We start from the raw sequence: 18881 nt of genomic DNA on the forward strand, positions 1-18881 counted from the left end.
TTATCTCAAGTGTGTATGAAGCATAACCCTCACTGATAAGTAATTACAGCCATAAAACACTTTCCTGTCAGTAAATGGCTTCTGAGAGCAGGAAAGAGATAAAAAAAGGGTCAATAATTCATAGATTTGAGCTCTGGCATACTTCAATGAAGGTGTTATTGGCAGAGACAATGAAACAGTAAAAACTTAAAAACTAGATTTAAATATAAAATAAAACTGTGGGATATCTAAAAAAAGTCATTTTTAGGACAAGGAGGATGGATACAATTGTTTTTCTCATCAGTTTATCTTTACCTTGGATGGCCTTTAAGTATGGGCTGGTTCACATTTGAAGCGCAAATCAATCGCGATCTCGATTTTGCGGTTCAAAATTTTGGTCAACAGAATGCGAATCACAGCGCACTCGCCCCCAAAACGCTGCATGCAGCTCGTTCGCGATTGATTTAAATTGCAAACATTCCAGTGAGAATGTATCTAAAGGGATACATTAGCAGCAGCGCTTTGCAGATCCCCAGCGATCAGCAAAACGCTACCAAATCACCCAATGTGAAACAGCCCGTGTTTTTTACAGTAGGTTTGCCTTGCGTACACTTATAAAATATTAGAGAATGGTGATGACTGTTTCCAGGTGACAAAGGTGTCGCGGGGACGTGACCTTTCTTTGCACTTAACTGTGCATCTCTTCCCATTACAGTAGTTGGTTGGTCTGTGCTATGTCTTTCATTAGTTTTTATTCACACTGTCGACCCCAGCCAATATTCATGATCAGATCTGTCACTGCATTAATCTGGACTTGGACGTGCCCGCCAAAGACCCCCGTAGAATGGACGAACCACCGTCTTTCTTTGTTGCAGGCATTTCAAGGCATTCGCTGGCTACCCCCTTTGGCTCTTCTGTCCCCAGACTATTGTCAGTGTCTTTTGTTTGCTGTGAGCTAGTCATGGCTCCTTTAAGAGAGCCCCCTGGCCCCTCCCTCCTCCTTGCTATGGTGAGAAAGCGAGGTTAGAGGGGGTGAAATTTGCTCAGCATCAGTTTGTCACAGTGTGAGTACAGCATCTGTTCTTGCCTTTCACAGCAGAAGGGCTCTCAGCCTGCTCAGAACCGTCCAGGACTTCTCCAGGGTGGACATGGTCCAGGTCAGAGGGACATAGGTTGCGGGCTGATCGCGGGCGCGGACTGAGGGGCACTCCTGGGACCCCAGCACCCCTGGGAGATAAAGATGGGATGCTGTACTGGAAGATGCACCCTGATCCTCCTCTGCACCGTCCAACTGGTGAGTCTCATCTACTTCCATTTCTTGGGTTGTACCCATGAAGTTATGAATCTCCAAATTGCACCCTAACCTGGATCTTTTGGTGGGTTGTTTGCTGTGTAAACCCCCCCCCCCCCCCCCCCCCCGCTATTAAGTTCTCATTTAGCTCAGAGTTCAGGGGTTCGCCTTGATCCACCTGCCTTGACATTTAGATCTCAACACACACACGGGCGTTTTTAATCTCACACAACTGAGCGATCTCCCCTCACCTGGGGGTCATCGCCCTCACAGCTCAGTCGTCATCACATGTTCTATTTAAGATAGCAGCCGACAATAGCCAAATCTAAAGATTAAAATCTAACGTGTGTTTTTAGCTATTAAGATGACAACAGATGGGGCTGGTATAGTTGCATCCCGGCAATAACACAATTTGGCGAGCAATCGCTCACTTCTTGATTAGATTGCCAGAGAAATCTGATGGAGGATTGAGCAAACGACTAGTTCAATCCAGTGCGATGCCAGTTAACCGGAGGTTTCCCATCTTGTCTGATCTCACTTTCAGTCGATCAACCGCCTGATATCGATCAGCCGTTCACGGGTTGTTAACAGGTTATCAGTAGATTTAATCAAAGTGATTGACTGGAAACATCGCTAGGTGTATGTCCAGACTCAATCTGATTCAAAACCTCCCCTCTGTAGAGTTCCTGTGATGCAATTCAAAACTACCTTTCCTTGTTTTAACGGACACAATCAACAGATTTTAGGCTCGGTTCACACGGAAAACAGGCATGGTCGGAAGAGCCAATTTCCGATTCCGCGGTAATTCCGCATACCGCCACTACCGAAATTCCGCTTCCGCTACATTCCGGTGGAATTCCGCTACATTCCGCGGAATTCCGCGGTATTCCGCCACGTGCACTTTCCGTATTTTTAAACGGACTTCCGTAATTTTTAAACGGATTTCCGTAAATTTAGGAGGAAACACTCAATCGCTCATTTGAAATATCTATTGTTAATAAAGTTGATTTGTATTTTGTAAATTTGGATAAAAAAAATGTTGAAACCGTTATTTTAGCGCAGTAACTCTCCGCTGATTATGATTGGTCAACTCATTCCGCATCTCCTGATTGGTCAATTCATTCCGATTCCGATTTTGCCAGAATTCCGAATTCCGGATTGCAAATTCCGAATTCCGGATTGCAAATTCCGAATTCCGCGGAACCATGCGGAAACCCCAATTCCGGCGGAATTTCGGAATTTTAGCTTCCGCGGAATTCGGAAGCCCATGCCTGACGGAAAACAGGTGCGGTTTTTTCGCACGCAATTTTTGGGTTGATACAGAAGCTCGTTGGCATTAAAACGCACGCATTTCAGCAGTAGGGTATTGATTTAAACAAGAAAACGCACACAATGTACGATATTATACAGCAGTCTCTACGTTTTTTTCTCACATGCGAAAAGTGCATTTAGATCTGAACAAAACCCATTGACTTACATTGGTTGTAAGTTCTACAGCCTGGTACACACATCCAATTTTGACTGAGCATTGATTGAGGGATCATTCACACCAGATGCGTTTTCGTCCTTTTTTCACATCTGAGCGATTTTTAAAATCGCCCCCCCCAGACGCTTGTGCAATGAATGTCTATGAGAAGGTTCATATCAGCGCGGGTCGTGCGCTGTTCGTTCGGTAAAGTGGTGCGTGGAAGGTATAGGAGAAACACAAAAAGCTCACAAAATCGATTTGTGCAATGATTGCGTTCGTGTTTTTAAAAAGTTCACTTCCTGATTTAAGTGAAATACCACAATCGCTCAGCAAAACCGCTTAGAAAAGCGTGTAAAAAAAAAAAAAGTGGACAGCCAAGCAAACGGAACTCAATGTGAACGAGGCCTGACCGATTTTACCACTTGTAGTATGAGAGCTTACCTACCCAATCTGTTCATAGTATTCAAAATCTGTTGGCCCTCCTACTACATCGAGGAGGTAAATTTGGGCAATGATTGGCTAATCAAAATTGGATATGTGTTTCCACCCTTAGCTGTGAAATGTTCAAAAACAAATGCCAATTGCCTTTGTTGTGTGTGGTCCCCATTAGACTGAGGGTCCCTCCACATCTGTGCGGTGCGTCAGATTGCAGCACTGCTACCGCAGCCCTAATGCAACCCCACGTAGACATCCATACTTCCCACATTGCGATACGCTGAGCCGGAAGTGCCTAATCTGACGCTAACGCAGGACTGTATTACCATGGCTGATCCGCGGAATCTGCGGCAGCCTGGAAGTCATGTTAGTCTATGGCGACGCAGGGTTTTTGAAAAAGTTGACGTTGCGACTCGCATGCGTGGAGGTATATTTTTACAATACGCTTCCGTGCACTTACACATACCTGAAGCAGGAAGTGACCGCAAGCGCTCGTCACTTCCTGCTTGGCTGGTGGCCAGACAGGGCGCGCCATGTACTAATGCAGCGTTCCCTGAAGGCCTGTTTCTGGCACTGCGGCAGGCGCGACGCACCACATCGCTACCGCCAGTTTGCAGTGTGAAACCGGCCTGACTATACGCCTGATAATTTATTTTCATCCCACAACCAGAAACCGGGACGCTATCTGCATGGAGTTTGTGTGTTCTCCCCATATTTGCTGGAATTCCCCGGGGGCTCCTGTGTCATCCCAAACCCCTAAAAAATGGTCTGTGGTGGGGTACAGGGGCATAGCAACAGCCATAGCAACTGCTACAGGGCCCTGGAGCATAGGGGGCCCAAGTGGTAATACATAGCTCCCAAGTGTCCCACTTTCGGAGGGACAGTCCCTCTTTGGGAGCCCTGTCCCTCTTTCCTCCTCATTTGTCCCTCTTTCAGGACTTTGTCCCGCTTTCTATGTAAATATATATATTTCTCTACTAAAAAAAGGTGTTTGATTGACTCTAAACTTTATTCCCATCCTTTAAATTGATATATTACTAATTTTAAAGTGTTAATATGAAGGAAAATGAACCAGCATAGAAAGGACCAGTGTGGCCTGAATTATAAAACAACATATTTTTCTTATGAAATCTTTATGGTATGCGCGACTAGGGGTGTGATGGGGCGTGATTAGGGGTGTGGCTTAAGTGTTTCTCTTTCTCATCTCAAATAGTTGGGAGGTACGGGTAATAGATGTTAAGTAAACTATTCATTTTCCTTTGCTTGTCCCCATCTGACTTTATCTCGATGTCCATTGGCCAGTCGACTCATATTCCATGGGGAAGGGGCAGGTGGCATTTCTGAAGATTGCCTGAGGTCTGATGGCCCCATCAAAATTCTGCTATGGGGCGCCATAATCTCTAGCTACTCCACTAGTGGGGTATAAGACTATAGCTAGCCATACACAATACAATTTCTTTGCCCAATTAGACCTTCGATTAGACAAAAACAATTAAACGAGCAAAAAATTGTGGTGTTTTATGTGTTTCCGCCACCGCATTTGACATCAAGATCGTAACAGAACCGCAATATTGTTTCTTGGTGATGTAATTTGTGGGTCGATCCTGGTGTCGATTGAAAATGCCATTGTATAGTCTATGGCGGCGTATGATTAATACAGTTCCATTCTGAACAGGATGTGACCACAAATATGGTTATATTGTTATAAATGTCCTGTGTTCGGCCACCTTAAGCCACGCGACGAGAGTTCCTCCGTTTTCTTGCACACGAGATCGGATCTGGAATGACAGCCTATTGACATGAATAGTCCGCTTCTGAATTGCATACGCGAAAAAGAAAATTGCATCTGCAGGATTTTTCTACAGATCGCATCCATATCCCTGTTGCTTTGCGCTGGTGTGGGGGAATGGGGACACAATTTATTTTTGGCATGGGTGCCACATCCATATTGGAGGCAGATGCACACACAAACTGCGACAGATAAACGCAAGATGATTGTGAATCAAAACAACGGTATGGGGGGGGGGGGGGGGCAGTGTAGGTGGTGTAGAGGAGTCCCCATCCTCCTTCGTGATCATTCGCCAAGTTGGAAAACTGCAATTGCAGTTCCTGGCCATATGACTCCATAAAGCCTAGTACACACTTCCAATTTTGATTGACCAATGATTGGACAATGTTACCACCTCTATAGCCTGGTACACACTTTCAATTATGACTGGCCAATCACTGGCCAATTTTACCACCTCCATGTAGTAGGAGGGTTTACCAACACAATCTGCTCACAGTATTCAATATCTGTTGGCCTTCATACTACATGGAGGTGATAAAATTGGTCAATGATTGGCCAATCATAATTGAAAGTGTGTACCAGGCTCACAGTAAAGAAGAACAGGAAGAGACTAGCAATGTGTTTGTCCAAAGATTGGGGATAAACTCTCACCAGAAACGATCACAAGAGTTTATTTCAGGCGATAATGATCTACTGTGGATACAGAGTTTAATTCTTGCATTACATTGTACAGAATGCAGCGTGAAGAGTGAGACTCTCCTGCTTGCCTCGCTAGTGGCAGGACAGGGAGAGCACCAAAGGCAATCTGAATATTTCTTCATGGGAAAGATTAAGAAGTCAAGCCGACTCAGCCCTTAGAAATTGTTTAAATCGCTGTTTTGGGTGGAGTGCGAATTATGCAAGTTTCCCGAATTGATTACTTAGCTGAAGAAATCCAAGATTTGTAATATTAAAAGACCAGCGCCCATGCCCCGCCCACTATTCAATGCCCCACCCCCTCCCCAGCCACATGTGTGCTGTGCAAGGATTTGCTCAAACGTATAGTTAACTTCGCAATGGGGTTTTGTTCTGTGATTTTTCCTTTTTTGAGTGCTTTTTTAAATGATTTTTCACATTGCCATTTTTAATAAAAATAGCATACGTTTTTTGCAAAACAAATACAATTTTTCTGCGCTTCCACTGACTCGCCTTAAACGTGATTCGCACATCGCACACAAAGAAACGCAACACTGCAGTGCAATTTAATTATGTAGACAAAATCACAAAAGACATGGAAAATAAGAGAAACCGCAAAATCGCAATTCCGCATAATGTATGCAAATTTAGATTAAGTGTGAAATGGACCCAAGGGCTAGCTAGAACCCACTAGGAATTGCAACAGTACTTTAAAATCGCTGCAGCGCTGTGTGCATCAGTTCCCTAGGGTGATTGCGCTCACGATTCCCGATGCTTAGAAGCGCTGTACAGTACACTGTAGAATGCTTCCGATTAGCGATTCGCGTTTTGTTTTCTTCAATAGACTATATTTTACTTACCAGGTGTCTGGCTTCCGTTTGTAGCCCTGACCCTTGGGTTAAAGGTCATAGTTGCTACTTTAGGACCATTCAGAGAAGCAGCTGTGACCTCTTCCTTTAGGGGGCGTGGTTACGGGTGGAAGCCAGAAATACAGACACCTGGTCAGTATAACTATCTTTCTCCTTTATACCTCTAGCTGGGAACAGTCCCACCTGCAGGAATAAAAAGAAAGTCCAACATAGAAGCTGACCCTCCCAGATTTGTCATGAAACCGGCGCCGGTAGACTTGGGCACAGTATACAGCCGCTATATGGCTGATCCTGCTTCTGCACAAGTCCGGGCCGTGTTAATTACTATTCCCCCTCCAGGCCGCCATGGATAGTGGGGGAATGATATAACTCGGCTTCCAGCGATTGCTGGAGGCCGAATTGTTGTTTTTTTAAGCAACTTCGTCTCCGTCTTCTGACGGCACCGACGTTACTCACTGAGCGCCGCTGTAGACTGATTCCCATTATAGTCTATGGTGGCACTGGCTGCGCCTAAATCTAGCAGCGCTGAAAAGCACTGCTCCGTTTGTCATGGACACCATTTTCATATTGGATGCTGAGAAATTCCCTTTGGAAACGTCAGTCACATGACCCAGGCATCCATTCAGAGAGCTGTCAGCTGCCAGGAAGTGGGCGTTTCTTAGAGAGTGAGCACCGAGCAGGTGACCTCACTCCACCCACCTCTTCTCTCTGCTGCTAAACTCTTTGCAGCCAGCACTTCAGCTCGGCAGTCTAGCTTCTTTTACACTGCAAATCACAATTCCGATTTGCGATTTTTACTGGATGCTAGCAACACAAGAAGAAAAACGCAGACCAAAACGCAGCATGAAGGACTTTTTTTTATTTGCATCAAAATCGAAATTGCATAATTGCATGTAAAATCACATCAGAATCAGAAATCAGAATTATATAAAGCACCAACATATTCTTTGGCGCTGTAGCGCATTTAGTAAAAAAACAAAACAAGGGGTACATAATACAGACAATGATATAGATCAAGTATGGACACTGGTACAAAATACAGAACTGCTGATTACAATAGCAGTTGTAACATAATGAATAAAATGTATAACAGCATGAAAGCTATTAAAGTGAATGGATATCGATTTAAAAATAAAAAAGTCTGATACTCACCTAAGGAGAGGGAAGGCTCGGGTCCTAATGAGCCTTCCCTCTCCTCTCCCGGTGCCCTCAGGATCCTCCGTTCAAATCCCCCGCCGAGGGGGACTTCGGAAGTCTTCGGAAGCACTCGGGCTCCCGAAGATGGGCCGCTCCATACTGCGCACGCGCGAGTGCGTCATAGACCCGCGCGAGTGCGTCATAGAGGGCGCTCGCACATGCACAGTTTTAAATCGGTACCCATTGGCTTTAAATAACTATAATTCCAAGACACAAAAGGGTGAGAGAGCCCTGCCCTTGGGAGCTTACAATCTAATATTAGTAGTAGTGTAGTATGCATTATCCATACAGGCAGTGTGTTTTTAGTTATCTAGTAAGGAGTGCAACTTGGCCAGAGGTCTAAGGGGGAATGGCCTAAGTTAGACGATATGCTTGTCGAAAAAAGTGAGTTTTGAGGGAGCATTTAAAGGGACCCTGAGCACTAACTAAAAATGAAGAGGTGACTTACTTCCTCCAGGCCACCGTAGTCCACAAGGTCCTCCTGGCTCCTCTCCTGGTCCCGGCTGGCGGCTGTTATTAGACGACTTCAGCCTGAAGTCATCGGGGCTGCTTCCCGCTTTGCCGATATGCGTAATCACGCCAGCCAGCTAAACGTCAACACGCCGGCCAGTGTAAGATCTTGCGCATGCGCAGTTTAATAAGAGAGAACTGCGCATGTGCAGGGCTTTCACACAGGCTGGCGTGATGACGTGTAGCCAGCTGGCGTGATGACGGAGTATCAGCCAAGCGGGAAGCAGCCCTGATGAGATCAGGATGAAGTTGTCTAATAACGGAGCTGCCAGCCGGGACCAGGAGGACGCCGGGGGACCTTGCGGCTTATGGTGGCCTGGAGGAAGCCCCAGGTAAGTCTCTATTTCATTTTTAATTTGTGCTCAGGGTCCCTTTAAAGAGAACCAGAGACGCATGCAATAGATTTATACATACCTGGGGCTTCCTCCAGCCCCATCTGCCTGGATCGCTTCCACGCTGCCGTCCTCCGCTTCCTCTATCCGCCGGTACTGAGTCCCGTCACTTCGGCTAGTCAGGGACAGTCGAGGCAAGTGCAGTGTGCTCCCTCTGTAATGCGCAGGCGCCTGCGTCTGGCGGAAGTGACGGGACCCGGTATCAATGATAGAGGCAGCGGAGGACGGCGGCGTGGGAGCGATCCAGGCTGATGGGGCTAGAAGAAGCCCCAGGTATGTATAAATCTTTTTTTCATTTTTGCAGTTCGATCGTCTCTGGTTCCCTTTAAAGATTTCAAAGGTTGAAGAGTGACAGATGTGCTGTGGAAGGGCATTCCAAAGGAGGAGTAAGGCACGTGAGAAGTCTTGTATACGTGAATGCGAGGAGATAATTCTAGAGCAGGCTTACTCAACCAGGGTTCCCAGGAACCCCAGGGTTCCTTGAGTACTCTGCAGGGGTTCCTTGGCATTTTCCCCCATCGTGGTGGAAGTATAATAGAGCACACAATAATAGGTGGCACTGAAACAAGAAGCACTAAATTGGGGGCTCAGGAGACAGTATAATGAGGGGCAGTGTAATAGGGGGAGTGAATTAAACAGCTACACATACTTTTAAAGACCATGCTTCCTGCAAAATAAATGCGGGGGTTCCTCAAGATCAAAAAATTGTTTTCAGGGTTCCTCCAGGGTAAAAAGGTTGAGAAAGGCTGTTCAATCTAGAGGATATTAAAAGAAGGACAGATCTGAGAGTGCGGTTGAGTTGGTATCTGGAAACTAGTGAGGAGATGTACAGGGGAGAGAGATTGTGGAGAGCTTCGTAGGTTAGGGTTAAGAGTTTAAGTATTGTATATTCTTTCCAGTGCGGTGATCCACAGCAGCTCTTCTGTACAATATTCCTTAGAAAACTATCACCTGAAACAATCAGTAGATAATGCAGGCACTTTGCGTATCCTACAGAGACTGCAGCAGCACGTCTGTACAATAATCTGCAGCAAACTATCACCTGAGACAATCACAGATGATAATTTGACAGGTGACAGACAGACAAGTCGGTTCATTAACAATGGCAGCTCCAGCATGATCGGATTGATGATTTCTCGCTAGCGGCAGGCCGGGAATTGTTGGTGCTCCCGGCAGATGGAAGGGAACAAAAGTCGAACAAAGGCGCGCTGATTCTGCGATTAGTTTGGCACGGCCCATCGATATTGGGCGCCGCGGCCCAATTATTCGCCACATTCTGCTTCCTTGATTGTCTCACAGCCAGGCATGTCAATCAAACGCGCTGACAATTCCCTCCGCGGGACGCCGTGGCAATGGCAATTTCACGCATATCAGTTTAAAGGGACAGTAACCAAGGGAGGGGGAGGGGCTCCCAAATATCGAGCTGCTCACACAACCTTAAAATTAAAGCAGACCTGAACTCAGAACTTCCTCCCTGGTCTGAAAGATAAGCAACAGCATAATAACCTTTAAAGAAAAACATTTCTTTGTTACAGCTGATACAAATGCTGCAAAAAAATCTGCGGTGTGTCTAATTCCTGCTTTCATGGAAGCAGACATAGGGTTAACATCCTGTGCTTTCAAATTAGCTTATCTGCCGCGGCAGTCAGGTGACATAGGGGAGAGATTAATTACAACTTGTGATTAGTCACAGATTTGGGGGAATTAGGCTAAACTCTCTAAATACATACAGGGTGCATTTCTCTATGGTTCCCATCTGTCCTGTGCAAGAGATCATCTCCACTTTAAACCCTACTTTGTTTGCATCCTCTTCAGTCCAGCTCTATATACCTGGCAGACTCCCTCTCAGCTTGCTTAAAACTGTAGTGAAAATAACATAATGAATATGTTTTTACAATATTCATTTATAGATTATTTAGTCAGTTTTTGTCCAATATAAAATCTTTCCTCTCCCTGATTTACATTCTGAAATAACAGCTTTTTCCAACTGCCAAGCAAGCAGCAGCTCCCTCTGTGCATAGAACTCTCAGTAACAAACATTCCGCACAGATCACCTGGCAGAACTAAAGATGACACCATCGTGGGTGGTGTCATCTTTAGTTCTGCCAGGTGATCTGTGCGGAATGTTTGTTACTGAGAGTTCTATGCACAGAGGGAGCTGCTGCTTGCTTGGCAGTTGGAAAAAGCTGTTATTTCCCACAATGCAATGAGGTTCACAGACAGCCAACTGTCAGGGTCATGGCATGACATACATCACACGGTGGGAGGGGTTTCACCACAATATCAGCCATACAGAGCCCCCTGATGATCCGTTTGTGAAAAGGAAAAGACATCTCATGGTAAAGGGGGTATCAGCTACTGATTGGGATGAAGTTCAATCCTGGGTTACAATTCTTCTTTAATTTGCTTGTTGTGGCTTCAAAGCGCGCCCATTCCTCGGTGTCCCTAAGGCCTGGGGCCTACTACAGTCGTTTCAGCTGCACTTTGAGGTGATCCCAAAAAGCACTACGCTGGTGAAAGTGAATGGAGGTAAACCCACAACGTGATTGCAGTCTGGCCAAATCGACATCACGGATCGGGCAGCATTTGTGGAACGTTTGCCTGCGCTCCAATGCAAAAGATGAAAGCAGTGCAAAATCACTTTTGGATGACTTTTCCAACGTGATTTTGCAGCGACTTTGTGGGCGATTTTGTGTGCTACATAAAGTTCTAAGTACTGTACCTGCCAGCAGGGGAGCAGCTAGAAACCATGGGACCCCATAGCAAAGGTTTGGTTGCTTCCCCCAAAAATAACACCTATCTCTCCCCCCCCCCTCCTCCCCACCACACACACACAAGTTTTAGATAGCCAGAGGTGCATCTCAGAATTGGGCAACCCCTCAGTATTTGTAGCCAGAGGTACCTCCAATATTAGGTGGCTCCCCAGTATAGGTAGCCAGAAGTTCTCCCCACTATGATAGCCAAAGGTACCCCAAGTATTAGGAAGCCTCTCCATATGGGTAGCACCCTCAGTATAGGTAGCCATTTACATCAGGAGACCCACTAGGTACTTAAACTTTATTTAACACAAAATAATACTACAAAAACGCTAATTGTAGATGCTGCACAATCGCTGGCAGTAGAGTGTACAGCACTACCAGTCGCTGCTTGAAATGCTGCACAAAGCGCATGCATGATTGGAAGCACAAAAGCGATCTTCAGCGGGGGCCCCAGGCCTTACTCTCCATTAAAAACTATCCTATTAAAAATACCAATGTCGAGGCCTGCTCGAATCCATCCATCAATGTATGACAAGGGTTCACGATCTGTACAGCTAACCACTCATTCAGTAAGGTGGGCAATATCCGGGCAGTCCATACTGCAAAGAGGGTATGAACTCAATTAGGGGAGTAGTCTGCAGAGGGGAGCAATCTGAGTGGGGAGTGGTCTGCAGAGGGGAGCAGTCTTAGAGGGGAGTGGTCGACAGAGGGAAACGGTCTGAGAAGGGAGTAGTCTGCAAAGAGATGTGGTCTCACTGGTCTGAGGGCCAGAAACCCACTAGGAGCGATTTCTAATCATTAGTGATTTGAAAAAACTCATGCTAATGCAATGCTATGGGGGATTTTTATAAAATCGCATCACTCAAATGGGATCACATCCATAGCATTACATTAGCAAGAGTTTTCAAATCGCAAAGCGCTCAGAAAATCGCTCCTAGTGGGTTTCTGGCCTGAGAGGGGAGTGGTCTGCAGAGGGGAGTGATCTGAGTGGGGAGTGTTTTGCAGAGGGGAGCAGTGTGAGAGGGGAGTGGTCTGCAGAGGGGAGTGGTCTGCGGAGGGGAGCGATCTGAGTTTACAGTCAGTCAGTCAGTCTTTGGAAATTCACGGCAATTAACTCTTAAATTACAAAATTTGACAGCGAGATAATTTCTCTCTGAGTTGATGCAAAGGTTTGCTAGTTTTGTACAAATATATGCAGCGTAAGGTTCCCATTAATATTCCATTTTCCTGAACAATTGACTATCTGATCCATTTGTGGTGATTGATTGGAAATTATGATTCAGGCTCTCTAACGGAGGGAAAAATCATAAGCAATCTCAGTCTGATCAGACTAAAAAAAGTTTCAAAAATTTGGATCATTGGAATGCTTGATAGAACAATGATTCATCATCAATCAGCATCAATGAAGCCCATTAACAGTACAATCTGCCCAACACTCGACCACATGAGCGACCGGATCGGGTACCGTTGATGGTGCCGATCAATGATTTTCTGGCCAATCGTTTTTGTCTGACTGGACTTCTTATCATTTTTCTCTCCCTTGATGGGCCCAAATGATCACTGGTTGATCCTTTGGGAAATTGGATCATTAATGGGCACTTAAGGTGCATACACATATCCAATTTTGATTGGAAAATCACTGACCAATTTTACCACCTCTATGTAGTATGAGGGATGACAGACTTTGAATACTATGAACAGATTGTGTAGGTAAGCTCTTAAGCCCCGTCTACACCATAAGAGGTTGTAGCGATCCGGCGGCTCGATTAGCCGCCGGATCGCCTCCTGCGCGTACCCGCCGCGTCCCTGCTCGCCGCGCGTGCGCCGCATTCGATTCCCCGCTCGTCCCCGCCGGCGCCGCTTATCTTCTGCTCGATTCCCTGCCATTGTCCCCTAGCGGGGAGCGAGCAGGGAATCGGCGGAAGCAAGATCCGTCCTGTCGGATCTTATCAATCGAGCCGCATCAGCGGCTCGATTGATAAGGATCATCGGAGCCTCATCTACCCGTGTAGATGAGGCTTTAAGCCGACAGGACGGATCTTGCTTCCGCCGATTCCCTGCTCGCTCCCCGCTCCCCTTAAAGCCTCATCTACACGGGTAGATGAGGCTCCGATGATCCTTATCAATCGAGCCGCTGATGCGGCTCGATTGATAAGATCCGACAGGACGGATCTTGCTTCCGCCGATTCCCTGCTCACTCCCCGCTAGGGGACAATGGCAGGGAATCGAGCAGAAGATAAGCGGCGCCGGCGGGGACGAGCGGGCACGAGCGGGGAATCGAATGCGGCGCACGCGCGGCAAGCGGGGACGCGGCGGGTACGCGCAGGAGGCGATCCGGCGGCTAATCGAGCCGCTGGATCGCTACAACCTCTTATGGTGTAGACGGGGCTTTATACTAGATGGAAGTGGTAAAATTGGCCAATCAAAATTGGATGTGTGTACCAGGCTTTAGATATAGACCACTAATGGCTAACCTTGGCACTCCAGCTGTGACAAAAACTACAAATCCCATCATGCCTCTGCCTCCCCGAGTGATGCTTAAAACTGTCAGAGTATTGCAATGCCTCATGGGACTTGTAGTCCCACCACAGCTGGAGTGCCAAGGTTAGCCATGACTGATATAGACCAATCAAATGCAATCTTGGTATAAAGAAGTATTTGCCTTTCGGAAGGTGTGTGTGTGTGTGTGTGTGTGTGTGTGTGTGGGGGGGGGGGGGGGGGGGGGGAATTACCCTGTTTTTGTATAAGTTATAATTTATCGCCCTATGCTCAGGACATTGTGTTTGCCTCTGCTTTGCTGCTGGCCGTTTTCTCAGACTCGCATTAATTTGCTGGCTTGATAACTAGCCGAGCGATGCGCTGTGACTTGTCTGAAATACTGAAGTTCGAGGAATTTGATGTCCCCGGGACATGCAGGACAGGTATTTTTGGTTCCCTAGCAGGGGTGTAACAGCTGTTCCCTGCGCAGCGAGAGCAGGTGACATGCGGGGCTGTGATGATTTGAACATGTGACAGGGTCCAGTAAAAATCCAGCTGTTGTTGAACTACAAGTCCCAGCATGCTCTGGTAGCCAGAGGGTGGATACAGTCCGTCGGAGAGCTGTCACGTGGAGGCCGTCCACTACACGCCAGTGGTTAGACTGCACCAGCGTTATCTGTGACTCGGGGTCGTTTAGGGAGTATGAATTGATTTCCATCACAATCTGATTGACAAACCATTGATCCTTGCAATTTTTACACCAATCAATGCAGTACAAAGTCATTCATCCATCAATTCTACGCCTCTCCTGCAACGACTGATCAATAAAAATGACTGTCTTTCTCCGACAACGCTACAGACATCGGTCAACTGAGGTTCTACGTTTTTAATTGATTTTGTTTTATTTGATGTTTTTTAAATACATAATATAAATATGTAAACATTGAAACAACCGACCTAACACTGTGGTGCTGTTTTACACGAGACACAGTTTGCGATCAGTTTCCTATCCCATCCAAAACGCAAGGACATCTTCAAAATGATAAAAATAGCAGGCAGGGACTCTTTTATACCACCCCGATCTGATAGCAGTTCAATTTTGCCCGATCGCAAATGTCCCACATGCTGCATTTCTTCTGTGCTTCTCGTATCCCTAGCAGCCAGAGAAAATCACCCACAAAATTACAATGCATTTGCAATTGCGTTTGTGATTTGAAGTATAAAAGAAATAGGGACACCAAGAGCCAAATATAGTGTAGTATGTTTTGTAGTTGAAATAGAGTATGATAGAATAATAAAAGTGGAAATAAAGTTTTATTAGAATAATAAAAGCTATACTCACAAAGAGGGTTACCCCCTGTGAAGACAGAGGTGCCTTCTACTGACCACATATGCTATTGCTCCGTTGTTATTGCCTGATGAAGCGGGATCAAACCTGCGAAATGCATTGCATTGAGCATGTAAATAAACTTGTTGCATTTGACAAACACACTGGCAATTTTTGCGTCAGCTTGGAGAAGGCAAGTCCACACTGCCTCCTCATGTTTTAAACTTTTTAGATACTTTTATCCTTTTGGCGCCACTGTATACATACTACGCTGAAGTATAAAAGAGCTCTATGCTAGGCATACACGAGCAGTTTCTTCCTTATCAATCGAGCCGCTGATGGCTTGATTGATAATATCCGACAGGTCCGATGACCTGCCGGATAGATTCCCCACTCAATCCCCGCGGGCGGACAATAGCGGGGAATCGAGCGGCTGATAAGGCATGCCCGCGGGGACGAGCGGTGACGCGCGGTTCGATCCGGCGCATAAAATGCTCCTTGTATGCCCAGCATAAGTCCCCCTTGTGTCACCAAAACAGCTCTGACCTTCCGAGGTGCGGACCCCACAGTAGCTCTGACACTAGAGGTGTAGTTATTAGGTATAGTAAATGAGAAATTTGAATTTTTATTCAAATGTATGCAGTTTGAAATATTGAAATTAGACAAGACAAATAACATTTATATCACGTTTTTCTCCAGGCAGACTCAAAGCGCGAGAGTGGCAGTAGCAGTGTTAGGGAATCTTGCCCAAGGACACCTTACTGAATAGGTGCTAATTATTATATTATTCAATGACCATTATGGCCTAGGTTATAAGAAGAATGTAAACACCCTAAACCAAGCAGGTCTCCAGACATAAACCCTATTGAGGCATGCATGAAAAAAGGGCGTGCAGAAAAAAGGGCACAGATGGATAACAAATTGGCGCATGTGGATAACGAAATCTCAATGATGATAAACATTTTTAACGAAATTGTTAACGAAATTGGTTAATGATAAAAAACGTTTTAAAACAGACGGGAAATCAAAACGAAAAGATACAGAATTTACTTTAAAAACTGTTACATTATTCAAGAATACAGCTTAACCTAATCCTACCCCCCCCCCCAGTGGTGCCTAACCCTAACCACCCCCCTGGTGGTGCCTAACCCTAATCACCCCTCCAGTGGTGCTTAACCCTAACCACCCCCGTGGTGGTGCCTAACCGTTACCACCCCCCCGGTAGTGTCTAACCCTAACCACTCCCCCGGTGGTGTCTAACCCTAACCACCCCCCACTCCCCGGTGGTACCTAACCCTAACACCGACCCCAGCCCCCCCCCCCCCTGGTGGTGCCTAACGCTAACCACCCCCCACTGGTGGTGCCTAACCCTAACCACCCCCCCGGGTGGTACCTAACCCTAACCACCCCCCAGGTGGTACCTAACCCTAACACCACTTTCAGCCCCTCCCTGGTGGTGCCTAACCCTAACCACCCCCTGGGTGGTGCCTAACCCAGTGGCGTAGCTAAGGAGCTGTGGGCCCAGATGCAAGTTTTACATTGGGGCCCTCCAAGCACTCTATAAATAACAATTGATACAGCGCACCAAAACCTGCCAATGGCAACTACAGTGTCAGAGGTGCAAGAAGGGGATGGGGAGCAGTGTGTTAATGATTACCACTATTCAAAGTATCTATAGAAGTAATTACGAGCACAGGACCAATAGAGAGCTCATACTGCAGCTGAGGGAGGGCCCTTCGGGGCCCCTCTGGCTCAAGGGCCCCGATGCGGTCGCTACCTCTGCAACCCCTATTGCTACGCCCCTGGCCTAACCCTAACCAACCCCCCGGGTGGTTCCTAACCCTAATACCGCCCCAGTGCCCCCTGGTGGTGCCTAACCCTAACCACTCCCCCTCCAACAACCACCCTTACACACATAGAAAAGATAATATATTTGATAACATAAAAAGCATAAGGGTCGCATCAAACCACAACGCCAGTAACAGCCTTCGGGGATCTTCGGGGAGTTCTTCTTTAAGGCAGTACTATCAAATAATGGTGGGTATGCAAAATATTGACGCTTTGGGCAGAATTTTGACATTGTACTCACTTTTGTTGCCAGCGGTTTAGACATTAATGGCCGTGTGATGAGTTATCTTTATGGAACAGTAAATTTACACTGTTATACAAGCTGTACACTGACTACTTTACATTGTAGCAAAGTGTCACCTCTTCAGAGTTGTCCCAGGAAAAGATATAATAAAATATTTACACAAATGTGAGAGGTGTACTGACTTTTGTGAGATACTGTTTATAACTTTTAGTAGCAGTGGAGGTTGTGCCATGTGGATATTATTAGGGCTGGTTCACACTCAGCGTTTGAAACGCTGCTTGCCCGCGATCGCGCTTAGCTCCACGATCACGATTTGTGGACGAAATCTCGCGATTCAGCATGATCTGTGCTTGTGATTCACGTTCACTAGAACAAGAATCACAGCGCAATCATCCCCGAAACGCTGCATGCTGCGTGTTTGTGATTGATCCATAGGGATATATTAGTAGCAGCGCTTTGCTGATCACCGGCGATCAGCAAAGTACTGAAAAATTGCCCAGTGTGAACCAGCCCTTAGGGATATTTGTGCAGAGCAGCGTGGCTGACTGTGACAGTGATAATGGTGACAGTGACACACTAAGAGGAGATGGCTGCTTCCAAACCACAGCTGTGACTAACAAAACTAATTAGGCCACTGAATATCTGGAGGATGCACAGAGGTGGCAATGCCATTATACAGCACAGCGCAAGCAATCAATGAGAGATCCGCTACTCCCCTATGTGTGACTGCCAGTCAGAAGCCAATTAACCTGTCAGACTGATTGTCAGCGAAGGCCACACACAGGGGAGACAGCGGTGCAGCTTGGCCCAGGCAAACCGAGCGGCTGCTTGGGGCCTCACCCACAGCAGGGGCTTCCCATGGTGCCAGGCTGGTCTGTCTGTGACTTGTGTGGCCACCACTGCCTCTCTGTCACTCACAGACCTTAGATCAGCGACAATGTGAACAGAAGGGAGAGTGGCGCAGTGACAGTGCAGTACATGTCAGAAGCGGAAGTGAGGTCACTGCTCATCTCCTGCACTTAAAGAGCGTCACATGGTTACTGTGCGCTGCTCGCCTCTTTGTATTGCCACTGATCTGCAGGTCTGCGAGTAATAAGGCAGCAACCGTGTTTCCCCGAAAATAAGACATCCCCCGAAAATAAGCCCTAGGTGAAATTTCGAGAATGCTTGAAATATAAGCCCTACCCCAAAAGTAACAGCAGTTACAGTGGGGGAAACTTGTCTTATATTTTCCACTGCCCCCATGTGTCTCCCGCTGTACCGTGCAGTCCGATCTCCCCCTGTGTCCCCCTCTGTCTTCCTACCTGTACATTTGCTGCGCTGTCCCATGTCCTCTGCTGTCCCCCAGCTCCATGCTGCCCTGTGTCCCCAGCGCAGCTTCAGCCTATGGGGGAGACTTTCGGCAACTTGTCTTTTTATTGGGGCCAATGGTCTCGCTGGTGGGACCATGGCTCCTTTATTAGAGGGAAGCAAAGAGGCATGGGGCAGCAAGGTGGTGCAGTGGTTAGCGCTCTCGCCTTGCAATGCTGGGTCCTCGGTTCGAATCACAACCAGGTTAACATCTGCAAGGAGTTTGTATGTTCTTCCGGTGTCTGTGTGGGTTTCCTCTGGGCACTCAGG

General features: G+C 46.7%; 1 protein-coding gene across 2 annotated transcripts in view; it reads left to right on the plus strand.

Annotated features, from left to right (window-relative positions):
* Nucleotides 1-1036: 1036 nt before the first annotated feature.
* NKAIN4 (sodium/potassium transporting ATPase interacting 4) overlaps nt 1037-18881 on the plus strand; it is a 120872-nt gene continuing 103027 nt past the window's right edge. For both annotated transcript variants that reach the window (XM_068264239.1, XM_068264240.1), the window contains exon 1: nt 1037-1273. In XM_068264239.1, coding sequence (XP_068120340.1) covers nt 1220-1273 — 54 coding nt within the window. In that variant the 5' untranslated portion in view covers nt 1037-1219. The remainder of the gene's footprint in view (nt 1274-18881) is intronic.

Source organism: Hyperolius riggenbachi, chromosome 12 (genome assembly GCF_040937935.1).
Source record: "Hyperolius riggenbachi isolate aHypRig1 chromosome 12, aHypRig1.pri, whole genome shotgun sequence".
NCBI lineage: Eukaryota > Metazoa > Chordata > Amphibia > Anura > Hyperoliidae > Hyperolius > Hyperolius riggenbachi.